The 26,666-nt window shown below is 36.1% G+C and overlaps 4 protein-coding genes across 6 annotated transcripts; all 4 read left to right on the top strand.

The window, feature by feature from the left end:
• Window positions 1-1,007: 1,007 nt before the first annotated feature.
• LOC141840403 (ER lumen protein-retaining receptor-like) lies at window positions 1,008-8,565 on the top strand. Of its 2 annotated transcripts, none has more exons than XM_074728380.1 (7): window positions 1,008-1,243; window positions 2,683-2,948; window positions 5,306-5,421; window positions 7,100-7,164; window positions 7,988-8,051; window positions 8,133-8,193; window positions 8,279-8,565. In XM_074728380.1, exons 1-6 carry the CDS (start codon window positions 1,153-1,155, stop codon window positions 8,167-8,169), a joined length of 639 nt encoding a protein of 212 aa, XP_074584481.1. In that variant the 5' UTR covers window positions 1,008-1,152; the 3' UTR covers window positions 8,170-8,193; window positions 8,279-8,565. The 2 variants fall into 2 exon arrangements, with proteins under 2 accessions (XP_074584481.1, XP_074584480.1); XM_074728379.1 differs by having other exon boundaries at window positions 7,091-7,164.
• A 322-nt stretch (window positions 8,566-8,887) lies between these two features.
• LOC141838868 (protein NRT1/ PTR FAMILY 8.3-like) lies at window positions 8,888-12,623 on the top strand. The gene is made up of 5 exons (XM_074726471.1): window positions 8,888-9,040; window positions 10,076-10,181; window positions 10,340-10,557; window positions 10,646-11,193; window positions 11,612-12,623. The coding sequence occupies exons 1-5, from the start codon at window positions 8,981-8,983 to the stop codon at window positions 12,423-12,425; spliced, it is 1,746 nt and encodes a 581-aa protein (XP_074582572.1). The 5' UTR covers window positions 8,888-8,980; the 3' UTR covers window positions 12,426-12,623.
• A 1,977-nt stretch (window positions 12,624-14,600) lies between these two features.
• On the top strand, window positions 14,601-18,453 carry LOC141838867 (WEB family protein At5g55860-like). Its single transcript, XM_074726470.1, has 3 exons — window positions 14,601-14,693; window positions 15,797-15,983; window positions 16,536-18,453. Exons 2-3 carry the CDS (start codon window positions 15,813-15,815, stop codon window positions 18,309-18,311), a joined length of 1,947 nt encoding a protein of 648 aa, XP_074582571.1. The 5' UTR covers window positions 14,601-14,693; window positions 15,797-15,812; the 3' UTR covers window positions 18,312-18,453.
• A 237-nt stretch (window positions 18,454-18,690) lies between these two features.
• Window positions 18,691-26,514, top strand: LOC141838866 (altered inheritance rate of mitochondria protein 25-like). 2 transcript variants are annotated; one of them, XM_074726469.1, is made up of 12 exons: window positions 18,691-18,778; window positions 18,888-19,465; window positions 19,971-20,057; window positions 20,886-20,927; window positions 21,021-21,065; window positions 21,862-21,927; window positions 22,026-22,082; window positions 22,194-22,255; window positions 23,199-23,319; window positions 23,601-23,678; window positions 23,749-23,849; window positions 26,208-26,514. In XM_074726469.1, the coding sequence occupies exons 2-12, from the start codon at window positions 19,076-19,078 to the stop codon at window positions 26,236-26,238; spliced, it is 1,080 nt and encodes a 359-aa protein (XP_074582570.1). In that variant the 5' UTR covers window positions 18,691-18,778; window positions 18,888-19,075; the 3' UTR covers window positions 26,239-26,514. The 2 variants fall into 2 exon arrangements, with proteins under 2 accessions (XP_074582570.1, XP_074582569.1); XM_074726468.1 differs by having other exon boundaries at window positions 18,717-18,778; window positions 18,913-19,465.
• The last annotated feature ends 152 nt before the right edge of the window (window positions 26,515-26,666 follow it).

Genomic DNA, 26,666 nt, shown 5'->3' with positions numbered 1-26,666 from the left:
TCGCCTCTCTCACTCTCTCTCTCTCTCTCTCTCTCTCCGTTTACCATTTTGCTTGAACATGGATTAAGGTGTAGTGGAGCACCACTCGATGACAGGCTGGAGGAATTTTGATTGATCCAATAAGAAACTCACACGTGCAGGACCACCAGCCAAATTACGGTGACAGCAGTGAGAGTAGTCACGAGTAACCATACGATCCCCAACGAATTTACTTCACTACCCTCCAATAATAGCCGAATTAAAATTAATATCTTTAATGTTTATTAACTTTTATACGATAATTTATAAAATAAAAATATATTTAGTTTTAATATTTTTGATAAAAACCAATTAATTAACTGGTGGCGAGCATGTTGCTCATAATGAAGTGGAATTCTTTTAACATTGAATAGTATATCATATTCATCGTATAGTTAATAACCTTCTAATAATTTAGTGCACATGATCAGAGGAATAATAATTAAAAAAATTAAATTTTTAAATAAGATAAATATTCTAAAAGTCAACTTTTGAAATTATTGTATGTTTTCTCATAAAATACTTTTAGTTAACTGTGTTTTTTCTTATACAATTTATATGTTTATATTCATGCGGTAAGTATATTGGTTAGAAAAATAAAATAAAAAATGAGGAAAGATAAAATTTTATCCATTAATTTTACATTTAAAAAGATAATGCTTTTAAAATTTTTATTTAAAATGTATGTATTTATTAATCTATGGATAAAAAAATACTATAGTTAATTACTTCATAAGATTTTGTCCCTGAAAAAAATTCGAAAATTGTGTCAGTAAATTTCCTTAAAAAAGTAATTCTAAAAGTTACTTTATTTATCAAAAACGTTATGTCCCAGCTGAGAGGTTCCATACGTTCAGAAAGAAAAAAAAGGAAAGGAAATTTCCGTTACGTGTGGACCTGCAACTGACACGTGGCGACGGTGGACCCTTGTTTTCTGGTGCAACCATAATGGTCTTCCGGGTATCGCATCCGATTCAGGCCCGAGTCACTAGATCGGTGCAGGGGATGCGAAGGCAGCCTCCGCTTCGCTCGTTTAGGTCATAGCAGCAGAATTGGTGGCGAAGCTGAGATTGCTTCAGTTGTTGTCTTCGTGCGCAAGTGGTGGCTGGAGGTACGATCAACAGAGAGAGAGAGATGAATGCGTTCAGGTTAGCGGGGGATATGACCCATCTCTTCAGCATCATATTGCTCCTTCTCAAGATCCGGACCACGAAATCTTGTGCCGGTACGAGTAACGCCAATCTGCGTTCCTCCGCTTTTCTTTCAGTGTATTAGGGTTTGTAATCTTTCTACGCCTTGTTTCTTGCCCTCCGTATTTCATTCCGTATCTACACTGCCCATCTAGCGTATAAAAATTGCAATGGTAAGGTGGTGAATATAGCACAAAATGGAGGAAGCCAAAATTTCATTTTTTTTTTTTTTTACATAATGTGTTGTTATAAGGTCAGTAGAAATCGTCTTGACCCTGTGTTATTATTCAGTGTTGGAAGCAAAGTGATACACTCAGAATTGTATGGTAGGTTAGCTACTTCGGCTGCGATTGACTAGGTTACTAAAGAGACTGCTATTTAATTATTGACTTGCTCTGTGTTAACCATCATCTTAATTTCGAAATTAACTTTGACTGATTAACCAACATACTCTCAATTTAAGTTAACATTGGATATCATGTGTTCACAATGTTTTTGTTTTTTTATTGGAGTGCTAGAAAGCACAAGTTTTAATTCTTGTTTATCCGTGCTCATCTTGGAGAAAGAAAGAATGTTGTTGTCTTTGAGCAGCCATCTGGGAAGTTAAATGACAACTTCCAGTGGCATGTGATCTTCAGTTTTAATATCAAGTATTTTTGACTGCATGTTTTCTTCTTTACTCATTGAGATTCTAGGTTGCCTTTTCAATTACTAGTGGGTTTTCACATGCTATGGTCTTCTTCTTGGCATGTAGGAGCACAAAATAAACTTTTTGACTTGATATTTTGTTTCTTCCATGCTATTCATGCGTGTCCATACATTTCTTATTAAAATATTGCACAAGGAGAGGCAAACATTTGATATTGTGCTGTGCCTTTTTTGAAAAAGCAGACCCATTCATATGGATGTATTGTGTCTCACTTTCACCTTGTTGCATACACATATGCATATGCACTCGCATATTGTTATTCTTTAGGATGTCCAACTAAGTCATTGGAACCAATCAAATTTTAAATATGGTTTAATTACATACATATGTGAACACAACCAAAGGTAAACAATTTATATGAATTAATGTCGTGCTTATTCATTTTGTATTGATGTGAAATCCATACACGTACATATAGTTGACAAAACTGTAATTAATTTACTGGGATCTTTTAAACTCCATACACCTGCGGTCATTCAATGAAACTGCAATTCATTCACTGAAATTCTTTTAAAATTTGATCTTATTATATCAATGGCATTGCCTCCTTTTCTTTCCAAAGTCATTCTTCAATTTGTGGTTGAGACAATCTCATTCTCCAAGTTGTATGTATATGTAAAATGTATAATGCTAGCTGTTTCTGTGTTTACTTGTGACTGTTGTTATTTTATTAATCAATTTTTTCCCATCTTTTTTGAATTCTAACTTATTGTAATTTGTTATTGTGCAATCATGGTTGGTTGCTGATGTGTACCATCTTTTCAGGTGTATCACTTAAGACTCAAGAGTTATATGTCATCATATTCATCACACGATATCTTGACTTGTTCACAAAGTATTATTCATTCTATAACTCAATGATGAAAGTTGTGTTCCTTGGCACCTCCATTTGCATAGTTTGGTATATGCGATACCATAAAGTTGTTAGGCAGACATACAACAAGAATGAAGATACCTTCCGGCATTTTTTCCTCTTGGTACCATGTTTCGTGTTGGCTCTTCTGATACATCATTCTTTTACCATCATTGAGGTAATTCCTTCTATCAGAAGCTGCTTTTGATATGTGACAGATTGCAGAGCTCTGAGCATGTTTTTTCTGATTGATAGATTTTCTGCAATTGTTCATCACTTGTTGCCTGATGTTCTTCTATACACAAAAGTTTCCATTATTCCAGTTTATGATCATTTTTATGATGTTTTAATCGTACTTTCAAAACCTTGTTCATTTGTATCGACAACTTAGAGACCGAAGAAAATATTCGTCTAGGAATTATATATCAAGATCATGTTGATTTGATGAAAATGTGTTCAGATATTAATCCATCCAAAATTGAAGGATTTCACAAATCTTCATTTCAGATTGTTTTAGTGGTTTATGGAATCTCAATAGCCAATGCCTTTATGTTGCTTTTACATTTTCCCATGATTTCAAGTGTCAATCCATACCAGTCAGCTTGTTTGAATGATATCATTGTAGTTGCCAATTCGTATTGATATTGTGTCAGCACGGATATATGACATTGTGTTGCCTATACCAACACAAATTTTGGTGGTATCAACTAAGATATGAAGATTGTCCTTACTCATGATTTGTTGTTCTGAAATGTTTGTGTCACAAGGAGATGAACACTGAAAAAATGGTTGGAGAAGAGGGGAAGAACTACTTGAAGCACCAATAGTAGAAAATATGTGTTGTTGAAATTGGAAAAAACCAGAGATGAATCAATATCATGTGTTTGTGTTTGTTCCAGTTCTAATTGTCTCATTCCAATTCAATTGCCAGTGGTTAACTGAGGTTGTTTCAATCCAAATTTAACCACTAGTGGTTAACTAAGAAGTCGTTAATTGAGAGGTATGTATGGATGTTTAGAGAAATTAGTTTCAATATTGTAGCTTCTAGGAATATTATTTAGAATGCTACAAGAATTAATATTGTCATATGATGCACGATTCCTTATTTTTGTTTTAGTGAGGGATAATCAATGGTCAAGATGTTTGTTATATTTTTCTAACTTGTTGCTCTAAAATTATAATTTATCGGTCTTTCTTAATGCTGTAGGCTAATATTTTGGAGGGAGACAAGCTAAGTGAAAAATATTATAGGAGTAAAACTTCATTTACATTACTTTTGGCATGCTTCAAAGTGTGTTGAGTATTGACAGTACACATACTGAAACGGCATCATTTCAATTGAATACTAAAACCTCAGCATGAAACAATACTTTGAACCTTGCATTTTCCTATTGAAATCATCTATTCAACTATTGGATGATACCTACACCTACACAATTCCATGATAGAACACTTTATCCTGTGAATTTTGGAACAAATTATGGAAGTAACTGTGTCCTTTTTTGTGTTAACCGTGAATAGGATTTGTTTATACCAGTCAAACACAAATTGCAATTTTACTCCTTGCAGATGGTTCAACTCTAACTGCATTATCCAAGTTTCTATTGACATTGTTTCATATCTATGCTTATATCATTCCAACCCTATCTTTTAGCATGTATTCTTCTGTGAGTCACTATGAGACCCATGCAGATTTCTGTTGTGAAATAATATTATGACAGATATGACCCTATTGTTCACCTGTTACAAAAATGATGAGTTTGTTGAATACTAAGCTTCTGAATTTTATCTGTTCTAATAGTAATTCTTGGTTCAATTAAGGTTTTTTCCGCCATGCTTAATCTGAGCAATCTCTATCTAAGTGAATTTCTAGGATCCTTTAGCTATGCTGTACCAATGTCACAGGATATGAATTAAGCTGATAATGAACTTTTTAAAGAGTTTGCTCTTTGTTTACATTCTTCTTCTGAACTTATTCACTATAGCCATCTCATAAATTTATAATTTAGAATGTTGCAACAGTATTTCCTTTCAATACAATTTCTAGTAAATATAACAAGCTGTTCAGGTTACAATGTAATTGAAGAAATTTTTGATTCATGTGCAGTACTGCTTCCATTTTTTTTTTTTGACTAGCAAGGTGGTACTAGTAAGGCTGGTATACTGAACAATATACACATGCCTACTTGCTGGTACTTATCATAAAGAAAATCACTGGAAGAAATAGAAAATGATTGTAAAATTGACTGTAAAGTGTTTGGAGTTTGTTTTACCTCCTTAGTGTGTTCTTGTGATAGTAAATAACAGTTGGCATGTGGTATCTAGTGGTTGATATATATGTTTACACTGACACTTGAAACATTGCATTCATGGTCTCAAAGCATGTAATTTCAACATTAATTTTGTTCTCAGATGGGTTTTATGGATATTGTCAAATTGTCTTGAAGATGCTATCAACCTTACCACAGACCTTGCATTATACATTATTGAAAATTGCTTAATTTTTAACTTAAATTGTCTTTTGTGTGTGAATAGATTTTATGGACATTCTCAATTTATCTTGAAGCTGTTGCAATCTTACCGCAATTGGTCTTGTTGCAAAGGTCAAGAAACATAGACAATTTGACAGGAAACTATGTTTTCTTTCTGGGGTATGTTCTAATCTCTTTGGCTATTCAGCATCAGTTTTATTTCTATATCATTTTACTGAGCTTGAGAATACAAAGACATATTTGTCCAAATTACTAGGCCAATTTAAAAATTGGGCCTCAGACCTATTGGGCACAACTGACTAAGCACTTAAAAATTTTGAGACATAACATCTCATTTAAGTTGCTCTTAGATGTTCAGAAAACAATTACAATAGGAATCATAGATCCTACTCCTGTTTCTTTTACAGATAGGGTCAGGGATAAGGCTGAAGACCCAAGTTAATGTATGATTTGAAGGCCTGAATGTATTTGAAAGAATAAAATAATTTTATATAATTTGCATAACATACTTCTCAAGGCATATTCTTGTACTAGTCTGTTCAGTCTGCCCAGCTTGATTGTTCCATTTGGCCCTATCGGCATGATTGAGTCGTCTGATCTGATTGTTTCATACAACGCCTTGGTTGGTTTAACAGGGTCAACCAATCTGTTTGTCCTGATCAGTTTGTCCAACCTGTGCTGCTTGATTGACTGGATTGATGAGACTGCCCAATCCGATTGATCTGATTGTCCATACAACCTTACAGATCCGATCAGGCTTGTCCATCCTGAGCCACATCTATTAAAAAGAAATAAAAAAACTTGAAATAAATATTGTCAAGAAGCAATCTATAGTTTCACATTATTATCAAAGAGTTAAAGCGGGTAAAATCTAAAAATCTGCATGTCAAATATGTAATATTGTTATAGTTAAAATTTTGGGGAAAAAATTTGAAGCACTTATAATTTGGTAAGAGAGAAAATGAAACTAAATAATATTGAGGGTGTACATCTGATTGTATTAGAGTCAAATTGAGAACTAAAATTACTGAGAGGTAATTTGTAATTTTTATAGCTATCTAAACAGGGTACAAAAGTATGTTTTAAGAAAATAAAGGTTAAATATGTTATATATTGCCAATATCATCTATTAACTGAGAGATATTCGTTCAAAGAGGATAAACATGTACATTCAAAAAAAATGAAGATAGATGTGTGATATTGCAACCTGTATGTGTCATGCTGTGAAATCACGGAGGCACGTAACAGTTTTTAAGATAAGTATGTATAAGGCATGTCCAATTGCTGAGGACATCTGACTTTGCATTTCCTCTCATTGCATGTACAGTTTACTTTACTTCTAATTCTTCCTTTGGATCTTGTAGCCATATCTTGTAAATTCTGGAATATAAGTATTTCCAGATTCAACTTTATTCATTAGGTTCGCCAGAAAAAAAATCTGATCCATACTGCCACATCAGATTCTCTATGCCATGTGCCTATGGTGAGGAAATCCGAGAGGTTGCTGCAAACATGGTGTGAAATGTCATCCTGGGAAATATTTTCTCGATATCTAGGGCAAGTTTGCATGTATATGACCCCATCTGATTCAGTATGCTAGCTAGGTCTCTTTATGTACATCCGAAGTCAGAGAAATCATGCTTAAACTTTAATGTTTGAAAACATGATTTCTCCATAGCTGACACTTATCCTGCATTTTTTCTCCTATGTTTTATCATATGCTTGTTTAATTATTTTGTTTACTTTTAGTTACATTTCATATCATGTCAGCATATTTTTATTACTCGATTTCCTTTGCTTTGTTTAATGATGTTTCTTCCTATCTTAGGGCCTATAGGGCGTTGTACTTGTTGAATTGGATGTATCGATTCTTCACTGAGAACCACCAGTTTCGCTGGATACGTGAGTACTTATCTAGTTAAACTATCTTCTTAATAAAATTTATTGAGTGTGCTTTTGGCCACTTCGATCCTTTTTATTCAAAATAAAAAGTTAAACTGTTTTCCCTTTCCAACAACTATTTTGTTTTGTTAATCTTACATCTCTTGATGAACTTACCTGATATCAGATGGAATGTTTGATGCCTGATGGGATTTCTCTTGCTTCAGACTATTAATTGAATTCTCATTGTGTTGTCTAACCTTATCTACGTTGTCCCAAAAGTCCTGTGAAATAATCAGCAAAGAACATCAAGGAAATTGGCTCATCCTGATTTTTTCTCATAAAATAAGCATGTGAATATCTATTCCTGTCAGCATAAGACAATTCAGATACTTGTCCAACCTCAATACGTCTTGTTTTGGTCCCACGACAATTCAGATGTTTGTGTCGTCAGACATCAATTTGACTCTTCTTCTCAGCTCTATACCATGCCATGCCTTATCCTCAGATTGAATTATCAGCATCAGTCCTGTCAAAAAATATGCTTCTTTTTTCCTCCAGCAATCTTTTTATTCATCAAAAATTGTCTGATAAACGCTAAAAGAAGTGATTTAAACAGTATGCATAGATGCGTGCTTTGATTTTCCATGTTTTGAAGTATGGTATACCAAAAGATTCATTTTTTTCTGTGTTCGTTGTGTTCTCTACCATCATATTGGATCGAGTCTTCCTTTCCTTATTCCATTGAACATCAAGGCAATGCAAAGTAACGAACCAAATAGGACGTCTGCTGTTAATTTGTTCTCTAGTCTATAACTGATGGACATGTATCCCCATACTGCAGCTTGGTTATCTGGACTAGTTCAAACGGCTCTTTATGCTGATTTCTTTTACTACTACATAATGAGGTAATCGCCTCTTCGTGTGCTTTAAATTGAGTTACTGCACTGTAAAAACATGCTAACATTTTGCTGTTTTGTAATCAACAGTTGGAAGAATCGAGAAAGATTCAAGCTTCCTGCTTGACAGAGAGTGGTGCAACATTAACAGGTACAGCGAGTGTCCTCTGGTTGGTTATGATATAGCAGTTCCAACACGATGACATCTAATTCTTAATCAAATTCAACTACTTCAGGTTTAGCAAATTGTTTCTCGCTCACTTCTGGATCGGAGTAGCAGTTCCTAGTTCCACAAATTCCAGCACAACTAATCCGGATTTCTTCATTTGATGAACGAGATGATTGCTTCGTGGGCCAATGATATCTTTTTTTGATCGACTAATTGAATGTACTTGAACAAATAATATCAACTAAGGCTGTTCTAATATGATTATAATATCATATTTCACAGGCCATTAGCATCCACAACAACAATAGTATTTCACTGACACGAGCTATCTTTGTGTTCTGGTTCTTATATTTTCAAATTACATGAATGTTAAAGATTAATAATTAATTATTATTTAAATTTTAACTAATTAGTTGATCTTGAGCTGTGAAATGAGTGCACGAGTTAGAGGAAAATTTTTAAAAGATTTATTTAAGATGATATGGATATACAGGCTTATGCCGATTCTAGGTTGGGCCGAGCCCGCTTGAGATATTTCAGGCCCGGACCGGGCAGACATCCCACGAGAATATGTACTTCTCCCCGTTAATTTGATTGTGAAAGCTTATTATTAATTCCCACGTTTATCACGTGCTGGTTATTTGACAACTATTTGAGAAGTGACATTGCAGTTGACTAAGAACCGTAGCATATTCCTTCAATCGAACCTCTCGTTGGAAATCCCTAGCTGGAGGAGCTTCTACCGTCCTCCTTGGCTATCCTCAAATCCATGGAGAACGATGGTGTAGTTTCTTTGGAGAATGGCGAAAGAAGCCCTCTGCTGGATAAGGTGGCTCTCAGATCTCCTTTCCTCCCCCTTTTTTTCATTGTCGTTTTGTTCATGCTCATCGTGAATAAAGATGCGGATTTAGCAATTAAATCTTGTTCCGACCTCCGAAGAAACTTGAATTTATTTTGTTTTACTTGTTCTTATAGGTTGGTAAATTCGCTAGTGGGTTCCTAAGAACCCTTTGCCGTCTAGGGTTAATAATTCCATTCCATGGTTGAAATTTATGTATTTTTACTGCGCTTTTGCTTCATCTGTAGTCTCTTTCCCCCTATTTTTCCTTTTTTTAAATCTCAGTTGCTCGATCTGCAGAACATTTATCTGAATAGACATTTGGGCGGAATTTCTTGTTTTTACATGCGTAAATTCGTGAGGTTACCTATATTTGTGGATTATTTTTACAGGGCAAACCATTGTTCCTTGATTGGTGTACCTTGAGTTGTTGTGAGCATAACTAATTTTACAAGGGCAGCAAAGATTTTCTCTCCTTCCTTTGGAGCTCTATAAGCCATTGTTCCTTTATTAGAGCTGTGGCAAGGATAACCAATTTCATGAGGGAAGCATAGATTCTCTCTCCTTCCTATGGAGTTCTATAAAAATCAAGTGGGATTAAAGGAAAGGATAGATTGATCAAGTTTTTCAAAGCCATCTCACTTAGACCAAATTAAACTCGGTTTCATCATTTCGATTCTCAATTTAACCAAATTTTAGTGAGTTGTGTCAATATACTAATCTTATCTAACTAATTTCTAGCTAATTTCTTTAAACCTCTGCTTTTTGAAAAACTTCTCCTCCATTTTGTGAGATGACGATTGTTTTTTGAAAACAAAATGAGACAGACCATTGCCGATACTGATCTAACTCGAACAATCCTAGCTGCATCATTGTTTCCTTTTATGTCTATTAAACAAAATATTATGTAATAGTATTTAGAGTGCTTTTACTGTGACTAGATTCTAGAAGTATGATGATCTCCTAGAGACTGGCAAAAAGAGATACTAGTTCATTACTCACTAGTTACCTGGACACTCATTGCAGAGCCAATCATCAAGGCATTTTGAAGACAATGGTTCTGAGGAGATTGATCAAAGATCTGAGCCACAAAGTGTAACTTCTATCAACAAGGCACCACCAATAATCTTAGGCAAGTATTGATTATACTTTTCTGATACTTCATGTGATAGCCTGTCTTATAAGAATGGTTACTAACAATATCTGGTAGTACAGCCTATGAAAATTAATTGAACAATCATATATTCCAAAATACTTGAACGTTAGTAATATATTATGTTGATGTTGCAGCATTTTCATTCCTGGAAGGTATTGCTTTCAATGGCATTGGCATAAACTTAGTTTTATATCTTGGTTCTGTCCTTCATTGGCCTATTTCTTCAAGTGCTGCAAATGTTTCCTTTTGGGGTGGAACTACTTATTTCACACCACTGCTCGGTGGCCTCCTTGCTGACACCTATTTTGGAAATTACAGGACAATCCTAATATCCATCATATTGTACCTACTTGTATGTAAGCTACACTCAAGCATTTCACTAAATGTTCTTGAAATACTTATCATAATAATACTATGGTTTTGTTTTCTAATGTCTGCAGGGGTTGGTGATTGTTACTTTATCTGCCACTATTCCATCATTAACACCTCCTTCGTGTGATGGAAATTCATGTCAACCTGCAACTGCACTCCAGACGTTTGTGTTCTTTTCTGGGTTATATGTTATTGCCTTTGGGACTGGTGGAATCAGAGCAGCCTTGCTTCCTTTCGGTGCAGACCAATTTAATGAGGAGAACCCGATAGAAATGAGAAAGAAAGTATCCTTCTTCAGTTTGTTTTACGTATGTTCCATGTCAGGATTGCTCATTTCTGGTACTCTCATAGTTTGGATACAAGCAAATGTCAGTTGGGCAATTGGATTTGGGATTTCAACATTTTGCATGGCTCTAGCTTCTGGAGGCTTTTTACTTGGAACTTCAACTTACAAGTTAATGATGCCAACTGGCAGCCCTTTGAAGAGTCTTCTTCAGGTTATTGTAGCTACTGTAAGGAAGATGCGCGTGGAAATTCCAACAGAACCTAATCTACTTTACGTGGTAAACCAAGAGAAATCAAACAAGAGGCGATTGGCACATACTGACGAATTCAGGTATTATGTTGGCAGATTTTGCATCTGGATCAGAAAGTCATTTAACCAGTTATCAAATAAATCAATGCATTCATTGAAGTACCATATAGTTTCTTTTTCAATCACAATTCAAAGAAATTACCAGTTATCTAAAGGCATTTTGCCTATGTCGTCACTAAGGCTACTACCCTATTTCTGCATAATGAGAAAGTATATGGATACTTATTTGTAGCTGCACGTGTTTAGCCTATTTCAGTTGTTGCTTGAATCCAGTTTTGAAGGATTAATCATGTGGACTGCATTGAGTTATAATCATTCCATTGCTATGTTTATGAAGTTAGCACGCGGCGTTTTGAAAGTTGATCTTCTCTTTGAACTGCAATTGGATAAGCATTCTCATGTAGCTGGTAGTTAACTATTTCTGAGCTTGTGTTTTCAGATTATTTGACAAGGCAGCTACTATTTCAAATCTGGAGGGAAGCAATGACCGCGCTCAGAGTTCATGGACTCTTTGCACTGTAACTCAAGTGGAGGAGCTGAAGATACTTCTGCGGATGCTACCAATCTGGGTAACAAGTGTTGTGTATACTGCAGCATGCACTCAAATGAATAGCACTTTCATCCAACAGGGCAATGCAATGAACACTAGGATTGGATCCTTCACCATCCCCGCGGCATCACTTTCCTCCCTCGGAGTCATATGTGTCATGATCTGGGTTTTCATTTACATCAGGGTTATAGCCCCAGTAATTGAGAGGTTCACTCCAAATGGAGCTGGACTTACTAATCTGCAGAGAATGGGAATTGGCCGCTTTACGATGATCATAGCGATGCTGACAGCTGGATTTGTCGAAACAATTAGATTGAAGAGCGTGAAGAATGGTCACCTGATAAACATAGGGTGGCAATTTCCCCAGTACTTTATTATCTCAGGTTCGGAGGTCTTCAATTACATCACGCAGCTCGAGTTCTTCTATGCACAGGCACCCGATAGCATGCGGAGCATCTGCACGGCATTCGCCTTGCTCTCAACTGCACTGGGAAATTACTTGAGCTCTTTCATAGTCACAGTCGTTTCTGCTGCTACAGCAGGCGATGGAAATCCTGGGTGGATCCCAGATGATCTCAACAAGGGCCACCTTGATTACTTCTTCTACAGTCTTGCAGGAATCTGCACAATAAATTTCTGCATTTATGCTTTTGTTGCCAGGAACTACAGGCTGAAGCAGGTCATAGAGGATCAGCGAGAATGAAGTTTTCGAAGCTTTCTTGTGGAATTGATGAAGGTTTCTTTTTAGCATGTATCACCGAATTCTTTGATCACCATTCAGAGTCGCGTCTAGAAGATAAACTGGGACAGCGTGTTATTTGAGATATTGATGTTGAATGGATTCTTGTGGGTACCACATGGCCCCCATGCCCTGAGGTACGCTTCTGCTATTTATTTTCAAGTGGACCGTGCAAGCATTCATGTTCTGTGCTCTTCTTTTGCGTATTAAATGAAGTAAAAAATGCATATGGATAAATTGTTTCATTTCAATTCAAGATCTCTCTCTCCCGCTCGCTCTTTGCATATGGATAAATTGTTTCATTTCAATTCAAGATCTCTCTCTCCCGCTCAGCTCTTTATTATAATTATCCTTAAAAAAATCTCATTTGTATCTTGTTTTTCTTGTTCGTTTTTGAAAAAAAATGATAATATCAGTTAGTCACAGTGACTCAATCCTTGGGGATGATCGGTTCGGTCTCACTGAAAATTTCTTACCGGCTATTAGGGTAATTCGGGAAGTGCTTTTCTTTTTCATTTCTGTGTCATGTGCAATGTGGTCTTTGGCTTTAATGCCCCCTTAAAGCTTAGGAAAATTTTTAAAAAGCTATATTACTTTAACCAAAATCACTATATTAATTTAATTGGCCAGTTTTGCTTTTAGGTTGATCAGTTGAATGGGTCACCCCATATTTTATTTAATGCCTTTCGCTTTTTTTAAAATACCTTTAGTTTCTTCAAAATAAAATAAAAATAAAAAGTAAATTGAGCGTAAAAAGAAATAATAATAATAATTCGGTCTATTTAGGATACGTGATTTGGATTGTATAATATGAGGAATTATATAATGTGTTCTGAAAATGAGTTTTTAAAAACTTAATTAAGTCTCAAAAAAAAAAGCGATGCATTATTCTTTTGAATCTCTAATATGATTTTGACATTTAAATTTTAATTATTGAATATATCAACTATAGAGAACAAAAAGGTACAAAATTAAGTTTTGACCAACATTTAATATGAATAAAAATAATTAGGCAAATATGAAAGAGACGTCTTATTTTATTATTGGAATTGAGATGGTTTTTTAATTTATTAAAAGAGCCCTCGTCCATCAATTTCTTTTATAAAATTACATAATTTTTTGGAAGTCAATTTCAAATTTAAATCTTGAATAGGTTAAATGAATTTAACCTATTTAACAATATTTATATTGTAATAATTAGGATTTTATAATTATTATAATACACACTTAATCTATTCATTTAACATTTACATGTAATAGTTATGAAATTGTAGGTGTAACTATCGCTGGAACATTTATGTTGGCAAATCGACCTCAATAGTAAAATCCACTGTTATAGAGTTGTTAAGTTCTAAATTAAATAATTCAGCCATGGATCTCCTCAACAAAGTTTTTTTTTTTTTTTTTTCAAATTAAGTGCACATGCATTCTTCAATTGAATCATGATGCATTGAGTTTTCCCTAAATTATCTTATCATTGTCTGATTAACTAATCCTGGGCAATTTATAGAAGTTTTTCATCGAATACTAAATAAATCGTGAACCATAGATGAATCATGATAGATAAATTTAATATCATAAAAATTTTAAATTCTCAATTATAAATATATAACGTACCTTAGATGAAATTTAAATTTTCATTATCTAAAAAATCCATCCCAATTCTTACCACCTCACAACGAACGCCCTCGACGATTCTAATAATTTTTATCCGATTGGATGCTAACCATCATAAATTTGTATTTGACTAATAATAACTTTTAGAAAGTCATTGGTATTCAATTAACGTTGACCGCTGTTTCGTGTCTCGTGAAGAAGGCCCTCCATCTCCATCTCCATGCTCCATCTCCATCTCTATCTCCACGTTGTCCAATTAAAACCAAATTGATTATTCATCGCTGTCTCCGTCGTGACAGCGGTCATGGAATTGTTGCTTTTCAGGAGGTTTTTTGTGATTAAATTTTAACGCACATCCCGACGACCCCGCTTTACCTCAAGTTCGCTTTCTCGCCTTCGTCCTCTTTCGCTCTTTTACCACCTGGCCCTGTCACTTTCGCTCTCTTCCCTCCATCGCTCCGGCGACGCACGCGGATCCCTCTCCCCGTGACGCCGCCGGGCTCTGGTCTTCCTTCGACCTGACGCATGCGTGCCTCCTGTCGTCCCGTCTGCTAGACCGATCGCGCGCGTGTCGTCTCCGCGCGCCAAGCGCTCGGGCGCCGATTTGCTCCCAGGGTTTGCTCTCTGATCTCCTTCTTACGTTTCTACCTTATGGAATGATCTGATCCTCGGTTGGGATCCTCTTCAGGGTCTCCCCCTGGCGTTCTTTTGATTTTGTGACGCTTTTACCGTTTTTCTCGTGCTTAGTGGTTTCATCCGATGGAAAGATGTTATATAGGAATTTATTTCGCGTTTAGCTGCTTTCGTTTCGTGATCTTGTCAATGGTCAAATCAAGTGTTTTTGCGATGCTTGCTCGTGAAACATGGAATGATCTTATTCATCAACTTGCAAAAAATTCCGGATAAGAAAAAAAAACTAATACTTTTCTGAAAAATTATTTGTTCTTTCCGATGTTTATACGCCTGCAGGACGACGACAACAACAACAAAAAGAACACTGACTTAAACGACGTTAATCTTTTTTTTTGTCGGTATCTATCATAATGGTGCAGTATTTAAATGTTTAGTTTTTTATTCCTTGTATTGTTAAAAAGAAATTGTTAACCATAACTTTTCTTATTATTCATCGTGTCGGTAGGTACCCATAAAATCTCTGAAATTTGGCTCTTCAGGTCTGTACTCAATGGACGTACATTTTCTTTACCTGTAATTATTTGTAAAAGCCTTTGAAATCTCTCCTTTCACTGGGAGACAGACACAATTTGTTTGTTGATTGTTGAAACTTCTACCGAGCAGCAATGTGTACATATCATTAATCAATCTAAACTTTCTAAGAAATTGCTAATATGCAATTTGTCTCACTGCTCCATTGCAATATATTGCTTTCTATATATCTTTTTTCCATTTAGACTTCTTAGTTAATATACCAGTTTTCACTTCGTTATGATAAAGATATTATTGCCACCATTCATCATATTAATTTGCAATTTTGTTGTTTCACCATGTTTCTGAACTCATACTGATATAACCCAAGTAGGATAATTGATCTGTAAAATACATAATCATTGTGAGACTCTTATTATTTATTCTAACACTGAATTCTTTTATCCGGATTTGCGTACTCGAGTGAATTTTAGACTGTTTATGATTGAGTCTCTTAGGAACGTTCTTTTTTTTTTCTAATCTGGAAATTTAATTCCTTTTTGACCATTGTGCAGGCTGTAATAAGTTAAGATGATTGGCATGGGAACACAACTTCACCAAACTTGCATTGATACACCAAAAGCTGAGATAGATACAAGAGCTCCTTTTCAATCTGTCAAAGCTGCTGTCAGCCTCTTTGGTGAGGTAGCATTCACATCGGACAGGCCGACAGTGAGAAAACTGAAGGCTCCACCTATCGAGGTATACTTTCCATTTGTATTCTATTTAGGTTCAGTATGTTTGTTTTTCTAAATAGCATTTAAACGTATTGAAGATCATACCAAACATAAACAATGTTGAAGATGATGAAGTGGTCACTGTGACTTCCTATAATATACAAAGGTTGCCTACAGCTGTTCTTCGCCCTTTTTGTTGTAAAATTATCTCCAATTGTACATGTGAATTCTCCATAAGCTGTAGGATGTATGTTTAAGCTGCTAACTTTTGACTTTAATCTGAAAAATGCTAGATCTCTAAGAGTATTTCTCACTGCGGATCCACATAAGGCCATAAAGGATTGTTCAAGAAGTTATTATATCATTGGCATTGTACATTTAGTAACTAGATTGCGTAATTTAGTTACAATGCTGTTGTCAAGGGCTCTCTCTCTCTCTCTCTTGGAGAAGCTAGATTGGGTTATTTTGTCATGATGCTATTTTGATATATAAGTTATAGTAATCTAGTTTGTGTATGGACAGTTGTCGATTATTTTCTTGCAGATATTCTGGGTTGACCTTGTTCATCATTTAACAGAGGGCTTTAGCTAAGGAGACCCAGCTTCACTTGGCTAAAACAGAGCTTAACAAGTACAAGGAGCAACTTAACAATGCTGAAACAACTAGGATCCAAGCGCTTGTTGAATTGGAGGGTGCTAAAAGAACTGTCGAGGAATTGACCAAGAAACTAAATGAGATAAATGAATCAAAGGAATCAGCTTTAAAAGCAACAGAGGATGCAAAATGTCAAACCAAGAAACTTGAAGATGCGACTTCTGTTGAGAATATTGGCAATAATAGTGGCAGGGAACAGGAATTTGATAATGCAAGGGAGCAGCATGCAGTTGCCATTGCAGAGCTTGATGCAGCAAAGCAAGAACTTAGAAAGGTTAAGAGAGAATTTGGTGAGTCCATGGAGGTGAAGCTCAATGCCATTCAGCAAGAAGCTGAGGCAAAGAAGTCTTTTGATGCCAACACTAACAGGGTTGCTGAGCTTTCGAAAGAGATTTCAGCTACTCAGGATTCACTCATGCACGTGAAGCTTGCTACCAATCAAGCTCGACAAGAGTTAAAAATTCGAATGGAGAAAGATGCCACCCAAAAATCCCACAAACAAGCTCTGGAGGAAGCTGAAAAGAAATTGGCATCTTTGAAGAAAGAGTTTGATCCCGAGGTTAATAAGAACCTTGAGGGTAAACTGGCTGAGACTAATGCTGAGATTGAAGCTATACAAAAGGAATTAGAAGATGCCCGGATCTCAGGTTCCGAGTTTGTTACAACATTGACTTCTGAGCTTGATGGAGCTAAAGAGATGCTTCAGAAACTTGTTGAAGAAGAGAGTTCACTAAGGAGTTTAGTGGAGTCACTGAAGCTTGAGTTGGAAGCTGTACAGAAAGAGCATGCAGAACTCAAAGAGAAAGATGCAGAAACTGAATCTGTTGTTAGTAACCTTCACGTCAAACTTCAGAAGTGCAAAGCTGAGCTTGAGGCAGCTGTGATTGCAGAATCAAAAGCTACTTTAGCATCTGACGATTTAGTGTCCGCTCTACAGCAGCTATCTTCTGAATCGCAGACTGCATTACAGGAAGCAGAAGAAATGACGAAGAGTGCTGAAGAGCTAAGGGGTGAAGCGAAGGTAGCTCAAACTTCTTTGGTTGAAGCAGAAGAGAAGTTGCAGGTTGCCTTGAAGAGCGCTGAAGAAGCAAAAGCAGCAGAGACAAGAGCCCTTGATCTCATCAAAAAGCTGTCTTTGAAAACAAATGTTGATCAGGCATCAGCTTCTGAGTCTGGAGCTAACATAACAATCTCAAAAGAAGAGTACGAGGCATTAACCAGGAAAGCGGAAGAGTCTGAGAAACTGGCAGAGATGAAAGTTGCTGCAGCATTAGCCCAGGTGGAAGTTGTGCGTGCAAGCGAGACTGAAGCAATTAAGAAACTCGATGCAGCTAGGAAAGAGATAGAGGACATGGAGACTGCCACGGAGGAGGCACTGAAGAGGGCAGAGATGGCTGAGGCTGCGAAGAAGGCTGTCGAAGGAGAGCTGAAGAAGTGGCGCGAGAAGGAACTGAAGAGGGCCGCTGAGACTGCCTCAATGATACTGGCCGAAACACAGATTTCAACAGAGACATTGCCACCGAAACCCGTGGTGCACAATGAGAAGACATTAGAGAAGACTCATGGAAGCCGCAAGGTCTCGAAACCATCCTCCTCGAAAAAGTCACTCTTCCAAAACCTCAGCAGCATATTCCACAGGAAGAAGAGCCAAATTGATGGCGACTCTCTGGTCTATCCTCCAAGCAAGAAACACGTATGATCCTTGTACTACGCAACGTCCGCGTGTATGATTCAGTAGTCCACTTTTTAGACCTTCTGAGAGCATTTTTTGTGAATGATTTTCTCTTGGGTCAATTGTGAATTGTGGATTCATGTTCAGCCTCCGGTGCTACAAGCTAATCGTTCTGCTCAATTTTTAATGTAGTGATTCTATTCCAAAGGATGGTTGGCAGCGAATTTTCTTTTGAAATGTGAAAAAGGGTGCAATTTCTGATGCAGTTTGCTTTGATTTTATGTTTTTGTCTGCTGAAAAAAAACATTTTTTTATTTTTTTTCTGTTTTTTAATAAATTTTTTAATTAAAAAATAAGTGAGACTCGAACCCGTTCGGCATGAGAGAGGTGTTCCGTCTGCCTTCGGCCACGATTCCTCCCTTTGTCTTTCCATTTAAAACCCTCACAGGATTGATCGACGAGGGCGGGGAGAAGAAAGGCGAACTGATTCGCAGGTATGCTCCCTTCCTTCCTCGTCGATTTGCAGATTTTTTGTGGTTCTCTTTGCCCTTCTTGTTTCCGTTGTCGCCTAACTTTGGAGATTGACTATTACCATCCTCACAGTCACTGCCTTTGTCTCGTTGATTAGCTGCAGAAAAGGGCCTTTTTGGGGGGCCATTGAGTAGTTGAGAATCTCCAAGGGCTTTGCAGGCGAGGGAGAGAAATATTGGCTGTATTTGACGGCTCGTTAAGCATTCATTCCTCTTTCCACAAATAGAATCACGACTCTTGACAGCGTGGTCGGTAACCAGATGAGGTGTTTGAAGAAATGGATTTCTTCTTCCATCAAGTTTACAGAAGCAATTCCTTCTCTTTTGGCATTTCGGAATCAGGGTTCTCAGAAATTGGTGAAATATGCTGTGAGCAGCAGTTACCCTCCGCCAGAAAACGTCCTTCGGCAACTCTTGCAGCCATTTGGCATGGGAATCACAACTATGTGGGGACGTTCATCTGATCCAAAATGCGAAATAGGACGCTTGCAAATGGGGCTGAATAGTCGTTTAATTGCTCATCGTTGTTTTTCATTCCCAGCAGGGAAGAAACAGTATTTTAGCAGGGCTGCACGGATTTGGATTGAAGAAAAGCAACAGGAGAAAGTAAGGAGTAGGAGAAGAAAGAGACAACCTGCACCAAGTGGCAAAGTTGGTTGCACTTTCTCTGTGTTACCTTTTCTTTTTAGTTCTCCTTTAGTAAGTTAAAATTAGGAAAGCCAAATCAGGTTGAAGAAAGCTTTGTTGTTTACAGAACCGTGCATGGTGGTTTTTTTTATCTTGGGAGCTGTGAGTTCCATTGCATCACTGGGATATGCTTGCGTTTGTAACCTCTAAGTTTAATTTCTTGGTATAGTATAGTTTCAGACGTAGTAGGATCTCCATGCTGCTAAACTGTCTGGTAATGCAAATAGGCCACTTTTTTCTCAATCTACTATATTTTACATGCCATCAATGTGATGCGAAACTCATCAAGATCAGATTTGATACCATACAGATTACAATTCTGTTGGAGATGCTAAGAAAAATCCCAAAAGCATTCTTTTAATAAGGGTTGTCTGTGTTTTTTCCCTTGTTGTCCTGTACGATATTTTGAATCTGTCCTTGCAAGACCTAGGATTTGGTGATTCTTTGGTTTTTTCCCTTCCTTTTCTAGGTCAAACTTGCAACACTTCTTTCCAGAGACAGCTTGATTATTGTGAGAGACATAGAATGGGCAAACGTCATGCTCTCTTTTGAACAGGTAACTGGAGTAAACTTTGCATGAAGCATATGTCGTTTCTGTTTCCAATATGCTTGTGAATTGTTCACACACTTAAATCTTCTTTGTGATGTTTAACCTGTTAGAAGCTTTTACTATGTTTATGCAAAGTTAATTAGTTCCCATGGGAGAGTTTTGAGGCTCCTTTTGGTCATCTAGTTAATTTTGCCACTATCCTTAGACAATTCAAGTTCACCCTGAAAGTTAAGTAGCTTGAGGAGTTATAGGTGTATGGTTTATCATGAACAAAGATGAGGTAGGCAAGAGAAAATAGGTTTAGATGATATGTACTTGCTCAAAAATGATCAATGAATTTTATAGTAAGAAGATTTAAATCTATTAGTGTGGAAGGCGAAAAGAGGTGGATTAACCAAACAATAGTCAATACAATAAAAATAATATTATTAATTTGTATATTATTAATGCTATTGTGTTATGTAGAGCTCAATGGAGGGAAAAATTCATATAACTGACTCTAAATAGTTGGGACAAGTACAATTTGACACTTTGATTGTGATGATTAGAATTATAACTGGAACGAAATCTTGCTGTAGCAGAATCGCATGTTGGAGAGAAAAAAAGCTGTAGAAAAATTTTAATTCAGAGTGAAATTATATTGTGTGCGCCATTTCTTACCAATCCATATTGGTAAGGGTAGGTATGGTACAGAGCTTGTCTGACCAAAGACTGGAATCGGTGTTACACTGAGATATTAGAGAATGTTCCCAGACCATCGTATATAAGAATTGTTTGCTAATTTTTTGTCCTTAGAGATAAAGATCCTTATCCATATATCTTCTTATGTTGCAGGAGAGTCGCTATCAAATAATGGACCCTTGTTATCCTCAGTCAGTATGTGAAAAGCTCTCTCTTTCTCTATGAAACTGAGCTTAGTTGTTTGACTTTGTCGAAATCTTTGTTTATTAAGTTTGCCTCTTTCATCAGCCTATTGGTTTCATTCAAGAGAAAAGTAATGTCATCTTCAGGCAGGTATGCAATCTTGAATCCAACATCTTCATTGTGGATAGCTAGTGAGCTGAATGTGGATTTACTATATTTTTTTTTCTGCCTTTGTTGTTTGGATTGTTGCTTGTTTCCCACTTCAGATTTTATAAACCATTAACGCAACTTTTCTATCATGTGCCATGTTATACTAGTATTCTCATATAGAAGTTTTATACTAACATAGAATTGTGTTAATTGATAGTTAGTAAGGTTGCATTTGAATCAATGTTGGCTATTTGCTAAGGTAGATGTTACATCACTCCATTTGCTTTTACATGAGAAAATCCTCTTCCTAGAGCTCATTTAAGCTATCTCAAGATTCTCAAGACAACATTCATATGAGTGCCTTGAGTTGTAGCTAGAGATTGGTAGATTACACTTGCAACAATTCATATTAGCCACCTTTGTCATCTGGTCTTGGATGCCCATCATTAGAGCGATGCAATAATCTTACATAGTGCCTAAACAAGGTTCATTATAATTCTTGCAGCAACTTAACAGCCTTCTTGAATTTAGCACCTTTGCTCATCAACACTTGTACTGCTCTGCAGTCTCTTTAATCAACATACTAATATCAACCGACTAATGTAAATACAATTTTGGGATGTCATGGTATTATATTCTAAACCATGCTCAGTGTTCATCCACAAGTTAAATTATACAATTTATTGTTTGTGATTTTTATTTTATGTGGTTCTAGAACTCCTTATAAACCAGTTTGATTTACATAACCCATCTTAATATTTTTCTGAATGTCTTATTATTTTAACGTGCCTCTCAGCTACTTCGTGGAAGACGCCCATTCGTCGCTTACATGCTTGATGCTATGGGTAATGAAGTATTAAGGGTATGAAATTACCATCATCTTCTAAAAACATTAAGCACTAGTTTAAGTATATTGCATTAAACTTAGCACTGTATTCACTGTATCTACTTTGGGTTTAGGTTCACAGGCCCTTTTGGTGGATAAACAGCACAATATATGCCGAAGTAGATGGTAAGGTAAGTAAGTTATGTCGAGTGGCATCTATGTATATAACCTCAAATGATTATTCACATCCGAACGGATACAATTACAAATTATTTAACAGTTTCAGCTTCCTTTTCCTATAGGAAGTTGGTGTAGTCCACAGACGCTGGCATCTTTGGCGGAGAATATATGATTTGTACTTAGGGTACTTGATTTATCTAGTTCTTTTGCATATTGATAATAATGGTATTTCCTTTATTTTGTTTTTCCAATGCGATCTTAATGATCTGATTATCTGATGTGAACTGGGGCATGATATATATATTCTAGGTAATTGATGACACGCCCTGTAAGCACATTATTTGGAACTCTATACTTAATCATAACTCAAGGCCTGCCATTAGTGGAACACAGGTCCAAGATGAGAACAAAAATATTAAGCACTTCAGATGTTGCAATTTCCTAAGGCTTAGCTAACAAATTTTAGTTTGAGCATAAGGCTAATTACCAAGATCCTATCATGATAGGAATTATATGGTTTGGTGCATCAGTATCAACATGATTATTCTGGTTGGTTAGATTAAGGTTGACATAGAAAAGAAATGTAACCAATAAAGAATGAAAAATTTATTCAATGATTCACATTTCCTTTTCTGAGCAAGAATTAATATTGAAAGGCACACATTTCATATTTGTTTTCTTCATTTTTTATTGTTCATTTTGGAACATCAAAGTCTTGTAGTCGGAAACTGCACACTAAGCTGATTTTGACTGATTTTGCTTTCCATACCATAGAATGCAATAAAATATAACATCCATTTTTGTTTAAAGAACATCCATTTTTGTAGAGAAAAAAGAAATATCCTAGATAAAATGCAAGTGAAAATTATTTAGTAAGAACACTACGAATCTAGAACACATGTATTAATTATATAGAAGAGAAGTATGTAAAATAATTTATAAATGCATCTATAGGGAGATGAATAACACATTAAATGAAAATTGGAGCAAAAGATGGATTCTAATTAAGTCAATTTTTAGGATTCGATGATAATTTCAAATTGTGCCATACCTCCCTTTTCTCAATTTTGTGACTGAAAATATATTTATTTGCCTACTCTTTTTTTGTTGTTAACTTGAATCTATAGAAACAAGCAATTTGCTGTGGTTGAAAATCCTGGTTTCTGGAATTGGACATTCACGCTAAGGGATGAAGACGACAATGTGCTGGCACAAATTGATCGTAACTGGAGAGGTGTTGGTTTAGAGGTAATCTTCATTTGGCATGTTATATATTGAATAAATTGACTTTCTACTAGTTTGTTATCTTTTTGTCTTTTAGTTTCTAAAATCTTTTTTTGGAATTCAGGGGCATTTCACAAAATTGATTTAGGATCTCTATGTTTGCTAACTTATCTAACATTGTTCATGAATATTGGACATAATATAGAGTATTTGTCCTTGTCTCTCTAGTTCTGCTCCTTATCCTTTCTACAGGAGATAAAATGAAACCAATGGACATGGGAGTAATTTATTTTGTTTCTTTGCAGCTCTTCACTGATGCTGGTCAATATGTGGTTCGATTTGGAGATGCTGATTCACCTCCTAACAATGGACCTGGTTCAAGCGTTAGTGCAACTAAATTGTTTATAGATCTATGCATTCCATGTCACGTGACCTATGCTGTCTTTGTTTCAGGAATTTGAAGTTGCCCGCCCATTGACTCTTTCTGAAAGAGCTGTGGCTATTGCTCTTGCTGTTTCTCTGGATAGTGATTACTTCTCATCACGTGGAGGCTGGTTTGATAACTATTTTACCCTGCATTTAAATACCTAGAGTATCTGCAAATGTTTAAAGTTTAGTACTTAATTCTTTCATGTTGCTTTTGCTAGATTGGATTTACAACTCATAACATGGAAAGCTTTATAAAATATCCAAAAGCCATAACTAGCTAACAAAGGTTTTGGCTGTTGTGTTTTCTGAGAAGTCTTGAGATCAAATTCTGGTTTGACCAGTTATAGTAGCACTTGGGAAAAAAAATCAGTACATATATTCAATAAATTGAAATAATAACTTGAGAAAACTTGTCATTGGATCCAAGTTGAGATGAGGCAACTTTGGTTTAAAGTTTGGATGTATACAATCTTTCTTAAGAAGAACCAAACTTCATTCAGGAAAACCTCTTGACCCAACATAATATATTTGAGTTCCCCCTCCAAAAAGAAGGAAATAAAGAAATTCAATTTGCTACAGATTTCTTGTTTGACTGGTTTGAGACTACTATCATATATAGAAAGAGCGTGAAAAGTTTCAAGGTCTTTTTGCTTATTTTGTTTAGGACTTGAATTATTTTTTCATTTCCTCCCAATTTGGAATCTGAGCTATAGTTCTTCTTTCATCCTATAGTTCTTCAATTTGTGTTTAGTGAGGCTATATGGGCTGCAAGATTGATGTGTAGAACATGGCATAACTTCCCAACCATGCCTTTTTGGTAGGTATTCTCATTCTGTAAGTTTAGCCAGTACTTTTCTCTGCTCCTTGTAGTGCCACCATGGCAAATCTCTCAACATTGCTGTTCTGCTGAACCCATAAATCTGTTTTCTTCTCATTCATGTTTTCATCTTCATGACTACTTGATCAGTTTGAGAGGTGGATCAATTTGAAGCTGATTAACTTGAAATCCCAGATCTATCTGCTCCAAGATGGAAAATTTCTGCCATTGGTTATGGCTCAATTAGAGGAGCCTCTTCTCATAGATCCTAGTATAATCTCCACACCTAGAGCAAGCTGCCTATTCCGAGATCATTGTCAATAGGTTGAAGAGTCCGTGACTTATTCCTAGCACCTGTGTTGCTAATTAGTCTTTTAAATTTGCTTGTGAGACTAGGCCTTTTTTAAAATCCACCATTAGCTATCATAAGACCATTGCCTGGCTATTGAAAGTTCTGATCGGTGTGTGTGACACCAAAGAAGTCAAAGATTTAGAATTGTTGGTCTATGTGATATCTTAAAAGGGTTTGTCTGAATGATTCTTCAACAGGCAATGAGCTAGAAGTATGTATGGTCTGTGTGAGATCTACACAAGGCAAAGATTGAGAAGAATTATCAGTCCGCATTAGATTTATTTGTTCATGCAAGATTGGCAAAATGTGAAGATCTAGAAGAAAGCTTGGTCAATGTGAAACCAAGAAGGTGAGAGATCAAGAACACTTGGTTCCTATGAGATCCATGAGTAATGTCCGTGGGAAGAGATCTGGAAGAATACATGTTGGATATTTGCTTGGATCTTGTCAGTCTGAAAAACGTGGAGCCCTAGATGAGCACCTAATTTGCATGAGAATTACCAACTCATTATGATTTCCTTAATCGTCTTTAACAGCTAATGTGCAACCCAGATTCATTGACACAAACAATGGACTGTGAGCCCAAAATGCACTGTCACAGTGATTTTTGCATTGCATGGTATTCTATATTAAACAGACATTTGATGCCCTGCATTAACCAGATATTGTGGCTTTATCTTACTCCTCGATGAGATTGGGTCATGGAACAAGAGGTTGCGGTGCAATTCAGAGTTGCCCAGATATTGTGGAGGTGAAGTCAGGGGTGAGTAGGTTGTGAACAGTATGGAATGGCTGTGCACAGGATGTGCAAGAGAGAGGGAAGGGGTTTTAGGGATTAACAGGTTGGTTATGCGGTCGGTTTAAGTCAAACAGGTATAACATCTAAACAACACCTGGAAAGTGGAAATCACAGTGTGTATCTTCCTATATTAGAATGACCTCGATGACCCATTATGAGAATTTGAAAAACAACCCACAAAATGCCAGCTTTTGAATCATTAAACATATCGTATTGTGTTTTCAAATTGTTAGTTGCTACATTTGACATTTGTGCTCGTATTATCTTCACACTAAATAAACGTTTCCTTGATTTTGATCTCTACATACATATCTGAATGTAAGCTGCAGGTAGTTGTGCGATCAGCTAAAAGTTAATTAGTATTTAAAAGGATCTAATAGTTGGTGTGATTGTAATGCACTAAATTGCTTTACAAGGATCTAATAGTTGAGATTTCAGCTGAAAGCCCAAGAAAAGTAGCTCTGATTTGATTCGTGTTGTTATGCTGCCCAACTGACAAATATGTTTCTTCTCAGGGGATTCCCATTTCTCGTTGCAGAGGAGTAGAAAATCGAACCATTTAATGGAAAATGTTGCTGCATCTTCGAAGAGGAGCTTACTTCTGCAAAACAACCATCATGATCTTAAACAATCCATTCCATTCGACTCATTCAAATCGATTGGGTTCCTTCAACAACTACGCAAGGTGGGCGATTCTTGTTCCCAATGTTGAATTAGTTCATTATAACTGGCGTAATTATAAATTCAGAGATCGGAAAGGAGCAAATGAATAATTGTCTCTTGAATTCTTCGTCTTCACAACTACTTCTGCCTACTGTTTCATTGCTTAGCTTTTCTTTTTCTTCTCTTACGAGATAAATTGTAAGTTATTATTTTGAGGTTTATCTTTATTTTTCTTGTTACTCGAATTATATTCTTTGTCTAACGGTTAGTAGAAGGAAAATAATTCTAGTTGATGGTTAATCTTGTTATTG

Source organism: Curcuma longa, chromosome 11 (assembly GCF_044706935.1).
Source record: "Curcuma longa cultivar G26 ecotype Majalengka, Jawa Barat chromosome 11, ITB_CL_G26_1.1, whole genome shotgun sequence".
NCBI lineage: Eukaryota > Viridiplantae > Streptophyta > Magnoliopsida > Zingiberales > Zingiberaceae > Curcuma > Curcuma longa.
Note: the sequence above shows the minus strand (reverse complement) of the source record. Positions and strands in the feature narration are given on the sequence as shown.